General features: G+C 37.4%; 1 protein-coding gene across 1 annotated transcript; it reads right to left on the minus strand.

Moving 5' to 3' along the window:
- Positions 1 to 413: 413 nt before the first annotated feature.
- Positions 414 to 7,161, minus strand: LOC122974429 (L-amino-acid oxidase-like). The gene is made up of 7 exons (XM_044342457.1): positions 7,153 to 7,161; positions 4,704 to 4,955; positions 3,825 to 3,937; positions 3,525 to 3,726; positions 2,680 to 2,748; positions 1,986 to 2,122; positions 414 to 1,239 (listed from the first exon to the last, which is right to left on the minus strand). The coding sequence occupies exons 1-7, from the start codon at positions 7,159 to 7,161 to the stop codon at positions 429 to 431; spliced, it is 1,593 nt and encodes a 530-aa protein (XP_044198392.1). The 3' UTR covers positions 414 to 428.
- Between the last annotated feature and the right edge of the window lie 3,690 nt (positions 7,162 to 10,851).

The following is a 10,851-nucleotide window of genomic DNA, read 5'->3' on the forward strand; positions in this document are numbered from 1 at the left end:
AAAAAAAGTTAGGAAAAGTTAGTGGTAGTTCTTGTTATTGTGCACCTAGTGAATATGGCAGACAGAAATAACCATGACATAAACAACAAGCTTTTTCTGTTTCTGTTGAGATTTTATAGTTTATTGTCTGAACGTTGACAATGGAAGTTGATTATTAGAGACAGTTATGAGTAACGCTGGCACACAAGTGAGTCTGTGAATAAAAAGTAGTATAAGGAACAATAATCTGGGGGTGTGGATGGATGCATAGAATGAAGACACAGAATATCTCTGGTTCTGCTACATCAATTTTGAGTCTTGAGTCTTTAAACTGTCCATCATGAGTCCAACAGTACTCATGCAAGCTCTTACATTCTGAATCACAGATGTGATTCTATCATTTTGTCACCACTATAATACCAGTGGACCTGAAATACAGATTTATGACCCTACAGCTCATCTCGGTGTTGAGTTCTAGCTGACTCTTTGTGCGCCTCTTTGTTAATGTTTGTAGCGGCCCTGATTGCAGATTTCATAGATGTCTCGATCCAAGCGTGAGGGAAGGCTGTGTGTTCGCCAGCAAAGTGCACCCTGCCCTCCCTCCTGAAGAGCTCCTTAGCGTACTCCAAGTGTTGGTAGGGTGTGAAGAGAGCGAAGGCACCCAAGCTGTAAGGATCAAGGCTCCACTTCTTCACTACGACTCCCGTGCAGAGAGACCTGAGAGACCTGATGGGCTTGCCGTGGATCTTTGCCAAATCTCTCAGAGCCAGTTCTTTCAGCTCTTCATCGCTCGCACCTAGGAAGAGGAGGGAGTCGTCAGACCAGGTGTAAGACGCTAGGAGGACACCGATGGTCTCATTTCTTGGGAAACTGTGGCTGGGGTAGTAGATGAAACGAGAGGGCCGATCGGTGATGCTCTTGCCTCCTTTGATGCCGTCCTCCTCCCAGAACTTCTTCCTGAAGGTGAGGAGGATTTTAGTGGAGCTGTCGTAGTGGACTGCCCTCAGGGCCTCCATCTTTCTGATGGAGAGAGGTGGATCAAAGTCTATGAAGAGGGCTGCTTTGGCTGTGGTTGTTACCAGAACAACGTCAGCAGGAAGGTCTGTCAGAGAGGACTCTTGGGGTGTTTGGTACGACACGATTACACCTTTTTCTGACTGGCTGATGCGCTTGACCATAGAGGTGAGGAGAATGGGGACATTGAGGACAGTAAGAAAAGCTTTCGGGAGAAGATCTGACCCACCAGTCACTTCATCGTACCTTAAAAACAAAAAGAAAAATGTCTATTCTTATTGCATTCATGCAGTGAAACAATTGAATTGGCAATTTTTCAACCAGCATGACAGTAAGCAATCTGCAAAGCAGATGGGGAAGAAGAAAGTAGTTTTAAAAGTCTGGGATACTGATTTTAAATAGAGCTTTTAACACAAGATAAGAGAAAATAGTGTATTATTATTCCTGTGAAGTTTTAAAGATGGTTAAATTCAAAGAACATAATCTCCATCAGCCATTGCCTTTATTTTCTGCTTCATATTGTCAAGAAATCAAAGCAATAAAGTTCAACTTATGTCTTGTTACAGAATTTAGCAATGCAATATGTGCTAATCCTAGCATCCATCACCACAATGAAGGTAAGCTAAGCTAAATGTAGCCTAACCATGACTGGGGGTCAATAAAGTCTGTTTTACTGTTGCCTGATGGTTTTATTTAGTGAAACAGACCCCAAATGTACTTAATTTGACTTTTAAGTTGGATGATTTAAACTTTCTGGTCTCCTTTAGAAATCAATGAACACATGTTCAGATAAAAGGGAAAACAAAACTGGTGTAAGATCTTTTAAGGGACAACTGTGAATATAAAAACATTTATAATCGTATCGCATGACTTTTTATATCTGTCACTGTTTCCGGCTGAAGGATTTAATTTTTAACAGCTCAGGCTGCACAATTTCCACATAAAGAGTGACTCATTTTGACCTGGCATCAATGTGGGACTCCAGGCCTTACCTGACGTTGTCACTGATGTCGGTCTGGTCGTAGATCATCTCACTCAGCGCTGTGTACATGAGGCTCTGTTCATTCAGCAGGTCTCCGATCATCCTCACCGCTTCTGGACTCAAATCACCTTCTTCTCTCAGATACTCCTGTCAAACATATATTTTCCATATTGCTCAGTTTAAGCAAAATTTGCCAAAACGTCATCGCTAACTGAAATGTTTTCACTTGTCATGTTTTCAAAAATCAGGGATTGTATCTGACACTCTTCTGGAGACGGTTACCAATTAGTTTAACAGCTTCATCATGGTTTTGGTTTTGCTCTCTCTGGCCAGCTCACTCCACCAGAACCATTTGACAGTTTGCGCAATATTTTGCTTCAGAATGAAATATAAAAACTGTTTCTGTCTTCTCTTGTCTAGTTTTAGAAAATTTGTCTCATGTTATCTTTTTAAACCTATTGGCTTGGTTTACTCCTCCAGGCCACATTATGTGACTCGCCATCATAAAATAATAAGATATGTGCAAGAAAACCTGCTCTTTACACATAACCATTTCCTCATGAGAGTTAACCATTAGTTGACTGTTTTTAATGATAAACAGTTGGATATGACACGCTCAATTCATCCTATTTGTAATAGACTAAAACAGTCATTCACATATGTGTGTGTGTGCTCATTTCACAATACTTCATGAGATCTCCTACTTTCACAGAATAGTGGTCGTATTTTTTCAGTGCAGCTTTGCAGCCATGAGCATCCACTTCATCTTTCACCTACAAAAGAAAAGAAAAAGGTCACTTGTATGCCCATATAGAGGAAGTTAACTGTGGCATCCATTGAGACCAATGTAGAAGAGAAACAGACCAAACCTGAAACAGAAAGCAAACCAGTGGCAGCTCTTGGGGATTTGGCCCATGACCAACAAACTAGTAGCATGGCTAAAGGGGTGGCAGAGTATTCAACAACGGTAACAGAATTTGATTAAGAGTTTTGGTCCCAAGAGGATAATTTGCTTTGGTGATTGCCTGACTAAGATGCTAAATGCTACATGTTACCATCTGTACATGTCAAATTGCTACTTGGTAAACAGTAAGACCAACATGATTAATGGATTTGCTTTTGGAGAAGTACATCCACATGACCGTCTTGTAGAGTTCAATTTTGGTGAACTTTGAATATGTAAAAAAAAAACTTACCCTAAAAACACACACCTATTCCAGTGAGGTGCTAGCTTGCAGGCACACTCATAACTCAAATACATTTATTTTAACAAATGAAGATCAACGTTTCTGCAAACTTCCCTTTTTTGAATGTTGAATTTGTGCCACTGACCAACTGTAAACTGTCGTGGAGGAACAGAGACCCAGAGACCCCAAAATTAAGGAAGCTACCATATTAGTGGCGTAGCACCACCCAGATTTATGAGAACTTACTTGGCTGGACAGTTCTTTCATTCGACAAAAGATATTTCAATACCACCTATTTCACAAATGTCACAAATTTCACAAATTTGTGCAACTTTCTGGGGTGACCGGACACTCCCTCTTACCCTCTGCAAACTTTGCTGTAGAAGCTCATCTGCTGACTTCCCTCTTTCACTTTCCCACAAGTTATACTTTAGGACATCAGGGTTTGTTTCCACCAGATTTGTCCTCTTACGCTGCCCGTTAACCAGGTAAAAGGTGTTGCCATCATTCATGACGAACTCATTCAGCTTCACCCCCAGCTTTTTGATAAACCAGTGGACGATGCTGTTGAAGAACAAGGTGATGGTGTTGGAGTTAACTTTTGGTTGGGAGAAGATGGTTTGTTATTTCATAATACAGTACAGTAAATCCCGTAAACCCACCGGTGAAAACTTGGGATCCTCATGGCTCCCAGTTCAGCATACCAGCCCTCTTTTTCATTCCTGTAGGTCTCCACACGTCCTCCAACGCGATCACTAGCCTCTAATATGGTTACCTTGTTCAGACAGATAAATACACAGATTCAAATATGCCACTGTAGCTGTTACTCTTGCTTTTACTGCATTACTACTAGTACTCTTACTGATACTACAGCTACTACTGTTTCTGATACCGTAACCAATACTACTACTTCTACTACCACTATTAAAAGTAACTCATAATTTGGTTTTGATCCAAACTTAAATTTCCCTAAAATAAAAGTGACTTCCTCTCTAAAAAAATACATTTGAAAAGACTGTCTCCACTGTGGTTTCAAAGTCACCAGGACATGTTTTGAGTTGTTTTGCTGACATTTTTCATGTTTTACAAGCACATTGAATACATGTTTGTAGCTCATTTAGATGTGGTTCCAAATGTTTTATGGCTAGATTTCAATATGAAAACCTTAAGTCGCCTGTTACGTTCTCTAAAATTTCTAATTTTAAATGTCCATAACTTATATTTTTGTCAGATGATGTTGTGATCATAAAATAATGATTTTATCTGCTGGTACAGGTAGTATTCTCTTACAGTGATTACAAAAACTAGCTTTGCTGTATATTTCTTAAGACAAAGTCAGTAACAAATCAAAAATATCATTAAAAGGGCATTCGTAGTCAATTGCCAATAAATACAAGCATTTATATACATTCACAAGTGAATTTTTGACGCTTCAGAGACAAGAAAAGAAAAGAGCCATGAATATGTTGCAAGCAAGATGCCCTGGTGAGGGAGGCGGTGGACATCAGGTCTCATATAAGGTAACAGCATGTTGAATGTACCGTGTGTCCTGCATCTTGCAATAACTTGGCAGCCGTCAGTCCGGCCATGCCAGCTCCAACAATAACCACATGATGAGAGGTGTTTATGTGTGGAAGGCCGGACTCCACAGTCTGCAGCAGCTCGTCATAGTCTTTGTCTTCCAGACAATCACCCAGATGTTCCTTCAGGCTGACAGCAGCAGCGCGGCTGTGGTACAATGTGAGCAGCAGCACACTGACAACAGCTGGAAACACACAAAGATGAAAATCACACTTCAAAAAGGAACTCACTGAAATATTTTCAGTGCAGTTATTAACCTCGGGATACTGGATTGAGCCTACTTGCTCTCTGTCCTGCAGGACTGAGGTCACCTAAGTGATACGTTTATTGAGCCAAAGTCTAGTTGAGTAACCAGAGATTAGACTCTTCATTATACTTGGCCTGTTTTGTTGTTGTTGTTGTTGTTTGTTTTCAGAAAACAGCTTTCCTTCTTCACATTTAAAGACATTTAGCTGGTGCTATTGTAAAAAAGAGAATTGAAGTGAAGAAATTTCAGTTTTGTTTTTTTTTTTAAACATTGACAGGTTTGCAGTTCCTGACAGATTTGACAGATGACACAATGCTTTGAAAATAAAACATCTACTGTCCCCACACCAGACCACAGAGTCCTGCTGTTATCGTCTGAAAACAATCAGGTACTACGTAAGTTGTAAAAGGACTCCAAACTTTATAAAACTGAAAAGGTTCCTCTTTTAAATACAAGCACAGAGGGGGAAGAGTTTTAATGGATTAGGAAGAATGCATGATGAAGGAGAAATGTTCACTGTTTGACTGGTTATGTCACTGATTTCTTTAAGAACATCTTTCCAGAATTTGTGAATATGTACACATTGTAGTAAACGGTGAACCTTTCCTGCCCTCTATAATCTTGCACAAAAGTTTCAGTTCTGAAAATCACAGACAGAAGTACGTTCAAATCTGCTTGTGTTAAGTCCAATAAAAACAGCCTCATTTCATCATACAGTGTATGATGATATTTGTGTCACAAAGTGTACAAACATAAATCTGCAGAAAAGCAGAACTGAAATATTGATCACAGACAGAGACGATCAAGGAACTCACTAGAGTACGTGGAATTTCAGTAAAAAGTCTTATTACAGTTTAAGACAACACCCTTCTTCTTCCTTAAGACACATAGTGAGAGTTGCTCAGTATGCTGGCACTCATTGCCTCGGCACATTTATTAACAAACTGGATCTGATTGACAATTCCAATAACACATGATCACCAAATAAATTGGTTTAAAGAGAGTTAAAGTTTGTAAGAAAATACTCACATAATTTCCATTTCACCACATGCAGATTCATCGCAAATGATTCTTCTTTCCCTTTTGGTGACATCAAGAGGAAGAGGAAAAATACATAGATAAAATGTTTGAATCCTGGAAAGTCCTGACTTCTCTGTCTGACTAAAACATCCGTACATTTAGTTCCTCAGAAGAATGTAATGACGTTATTCTGATGTAAATTATTTCTTTTAAGAAGTACGATATTTTACAAAATCAACTTCTACACAGTAAAATTATGAAAAAATGTATAGTTATGATGATAAATATTTTAAAAAATTACATTTTGGTTTTTCCTAATCTTAAATAAGTATATGCCAAATGCACAGTATTGAAAATTTGACTTATAACTTGTAACATTTTCACTTTTCAGAACTTGCTGCTCTGCTCTCTCTTTTTACATTTCAATTTGCAGCATCTATTCTTTGCTTGCATTACGACACTTTGATATATATTACATTCATGTTGCATTTGGTTTTGTTGTTACAATTTCCTCATAATGATCCAGTTTTACTGTCTTCTACTGTTTGTTCTATTCATGAAATGTTTCAGAAATTAACTCAAAACATTCAGTGTGAGATTTTAATGACAGACATAGAGGCTTAAATATCAGATGAAATGACTGATTCTTACCTGTTGAGGAGCTTAAACGTCAAAATCTGCTATTTCAGTAACCACAAGTAAAATCGCGCTCTCTTATATACTTTCCATCAGTGCTGGAATTTCATTGTTTCTCTCCTGACTAGCATGACTTCCTCTCTTTATCTGTAATCAGGGTTTGGTCCTCGTATTCAGTAAACACCAGTTCCTTGAAATCAACAGTCAGGTTTCATTTTACGAGGGAAAAGTTTAATATTACTCAACACCATTATCGAGAAGAATGACTGTTACTTTATGGTGACCCTGCCAAAGCTGTTAAATAGATGTAAATCATTCATTTTGGATTTCATTTGCTAATCACATGATTGTCACTCAGACATGTTTTCAGTTTGTGTCAGATGAGGGTGTGGATCCTCCAGCACTTCACTGGCAATGAGCAACTAAGCCAAAGTAAACAAGCAGACTAATTCTGTCGAAGAGGCAGAGTTATTTCAAGCAGGTCAGATGTATTAAAATGTTGATACCTGATGCATGTTATGAAAGACATACATAGATACACAGTTTATCAGTCGCATCTGAATATGGAGGAACACTGACTTGTTAGATGAAATCTAAGTTTTGGATAACTGTGGGGCTGTGGGAGGAGGCTCTATTACATTAGTCTAAAACTGCACCTAACGCCTCAGCAAATAACCAGGTATCCATGGAGACAATGATTGATTGAACTTAATAATTTACCTCCTGTGACATTAAAGGCCAATATTTTCTCAATACAGCAAGTAAGCTACATATGAACTGACCACAGAGATGACACTGTATATGTATGGCTAATTATTTATGCATTATGTTTTAAATGAGATGTTGTCCCAGGGTACATTATAGATTTTTCACAGATTTTGGCACCTCTAGAGGACTGAATTGCTGGACTTTCTCTGGAAAAAGAAAAAAGAACTTCTGTTGTAATGAACACTACACTTGACATGATTCTAGGGTCTATGTTTAGCTGCCATTCTCCACCAGTCCTCCAGAGACCCTCAAACTTTTCCCCATGTTTGTTTGGACTGGACTGTGTGGGCTTATTCTGAGTTGGACTTTTGAAAGACTATCTGACATGATTTTACTTTAGTTGCCTTTATTAGGGCCCGAGCCCAAAGGGCAAAGGCCCACTTGTAGTTCATGTGTTTGTTTCTTTCTTCTTTCTTTATCATTCTGCCACCTAAACCTTAAATTTGATCCCCTAAACATGCTCAAAAACTCACCAAATTTGGCACGCACATCAGGTCTGGTAAAAAATTTGACCCCCAAAGTGCCAAAATGTGCTCTCTAGCACCACCTTGGTCACTAATATGGCCGCCACGGCCCGTATGAATGTCATAGAGAGATCAAACCAAAACTCAATTATTTGTCTCATCAAGACCTACAAATCATACACTGACACCCCCGACCTAAATCCAACAGGAAGTCCACAATTAGCCTGTCAATATAAGACTTTGCCTCAATTTCCTCCTCTGAGGGCGTTAATGGTATCAGCTTCAAACTTGAATATATGACTTACGACACTGCTGAAAAAAAGTTCTTAAAAACTTTGTAATACCTCGAGCAGTTTGGATTTTATAAACCCTGAAAGCATGGACTAAGGCTTCTGACATCTAAACTATAAGTCTGACCACTTTCAAACCTGTATCAATGGATTCCCCACAAAATTTCCTATTAAAAATGTGATTTGTAATGTAAGATTTGGCCAAAGTCATGGGATTTATGAAAAGATTTCACAAGAAGAGTGACATTCTCCTCTACATTACATTACATACAAACTTTGTATGAAGTTTGGTGTTATTATCATTTATTTTACAATAATTATAGGTCTTATATGTATAATTCAGTAGTGGGGGATGACCTATGAGGGGAAGGGAAAAAATGGAGTGAGGGTGACAGTTTAGTGATAAAGTGCTGCAGAAAAATACCATCAAAACTAAAATTTGTAGTTTCAACAGTTTCAACAATTTGCTTTTAACATATAAATACAATCCCTTTTTATTGTAAGCAGTTTATTTTTACTCAAATGCCAACATTTCCTACATTATATTACATTATATGTGTACATAATTCCCTTTTTTAGACTATGCCACAGATTTATGGCATTTTCTACCAACACATATCAGGGAGGCCACTCAAAAAAACAACTAAGCAATATTTCTACAACCTGATATTTTATCAGCTGCCTCTCTTCCTGTAAACCAGCCTCTGTTTTAAATGACCTTTATATGATTTTTTTTCAGGTTTTATTGGCCCTCTATGGAGTTTGTTTGTCTTTCCTCTTATCTGTTTTTATTGACATTTGATGTGATTTTTGTCTTGCTGTCCTGACTTCGTCATTTAAAGCACTTATGAGCTGCAATCCTTGTATGAAACGTGCGATACAAATACAATTATTATTGTTATTATTATATTTTCTCACAGTATGCAGCAGTAGTTCTACATCCCACGGTGAAAACCACAGATGTCCAGTAAACAGTGGGCTCAGCGTTTATTGCAGCTGACCGGAAGCTGCATCTCCCCCGTTCCTCGGAAATTGACCGCACAGCTCCTGCAGAAGAAGAGAGACACGACAGGTATGAGGAAGAAATGCTCGTAAACAGCGTGTATCATGTGTTCGACTTAGACTTTATATGGATTTATAGTGTTTGTTTGTTTTTTTATGTAAAAGAAGAAAGAAATACACACAAAAAATCACGTTTGGTGGTCTTCTCTCAGCCACAGATGTTTCACGTTTCTACTGTCGCATATCTAGATTTCTTTTTTTTAATGCGTAGCAATGTTTCAAAATATACATTGTGTAAGAAATTATACAGCAAATATATTTCAGCCATTGTACATTTTGACGTTTAAAAATCTAAGTGTCTTCTCTCAATCGATACATTTCATATATTTTCTTTTTTCTTTTTTCTCAGTTATAGATGAAAGTGAAACTAAACTCTCGTGCACAATCGCGTGTAATATTTAAGGACACAGAGTGCACACAGAGGAGGAGAGGTTTATTTTAATCGTATAAGTGTTAAACACAATAAGTATTAGACGTCACTCAAAGTCAAATCAAACGTTTTGGATTCACGTGGTTTGATTTATCTGCTGTACATGAATTTGAACGTGTAGCTGAGCGACCAGCAGGGGGCGCAGTGGAGCAAGTTCATGCACATTAATATCAGTAATCATTAATATAGTAAAATTAATATCATATATCTAAAGTTTAAAGGTGAAAAACTCCTCTCTGACACCTGTCATACAGCTCTACATTCATTTTGTATCTTTAACATTATTTGAAGATAAATAAAGACAGTAGAATTGTCTGTATTATGTGTAAAAACAGTAATAATAATGTTTCAGTCACACACACACACACATACACACACACACACACACATATATATATATATATATATATATATATATATATATAACTTTTCTTCTGACCATATTATAACTCGATATGTAGAAAAGTTTTACCTTTCTCACAAACTGGATTTACACATTTATTGAAGGTAACAAAAATAAACAGAAATAAACATAAATAATTATTGTTACACTGAGTAAGGAGGTTTTTCTTGTTTCTTTATGTTATAAGAGTGATGCATTAACAAAGATATATTCCTTTGTGTGACAAAAAGTCATTCAGAGTCAAAGAAATGTGCAGTATGTTATAGTACACGGCTGAATTAGACCCCAGAGAGGTCAAATTTACTCTTAATTAGAGCTGCAACGATTAATTGATTAGCTGATCGACAGAGAATTATTTGCCAAGTATTTCAATAATCAATTCATTGTTTTGAGTCATTTTTTAAAGAAAAAATGTGCAAACTATTTGATTCCAGCTTCTCAAATGTGAATATTTTCTGGTTTCTTTAGTCCTCTGTGACAGTAAACTGAATATCTTTGGGTTGTGGACAAAACAAGACATTTGAAGACGTCATCTTGGGCTTTTAGAAACACTGATCGACATTTTTCACCGTTTCTGACATTTTATGGACCAAATGATTAATAGATTAATTGATAAAATAATCGTTAGTTGCTGCCCTAGTCTTAATAACAAATCATTTTATAATTAAATAACACAAATCCCATATGTGGGATTTAGGAGGGAGGGTGCTTTGGTAGAAGTACTCTGATTACCAATCACAGATATAAATCCTGTCTAACTCTCTCTGAGACCCCAAATAGAACTTATG

Source organism: Thunnus albacares, chromosome 22, assembly GCF_914725855.1.
Source record: "Thunnus albacares chromosome 22, fThuAlb1.1, whole genome shotgun sequence".
NCBI classification, from domain to species: Eukaryota; Metazoa; Chordata; class Actinopteri; order Scombriformes; family Scombridae; genus Thunnus; species Thunnus albacares.

Bases quoted from the DNA above. Each gene is read 5' to 3' on its own strand.
- LOC122974429 (XM_044342457.1), bottom strand. The intron at 2,123-2,679 runs GTAGGAGATCTC...TATGTTTGACAG, and splicing joins ACGACCACTATTCTGTGAAA to GAGTATCTGAGAGAAGAAGG. The intron at 1,240-1,985 runs GTAAGGCCTGGA...TTTGTTTTTAAG, and splicing joins GACATCAGTGACAACGTCAG to GTACGATGAAGTGACTGGTG.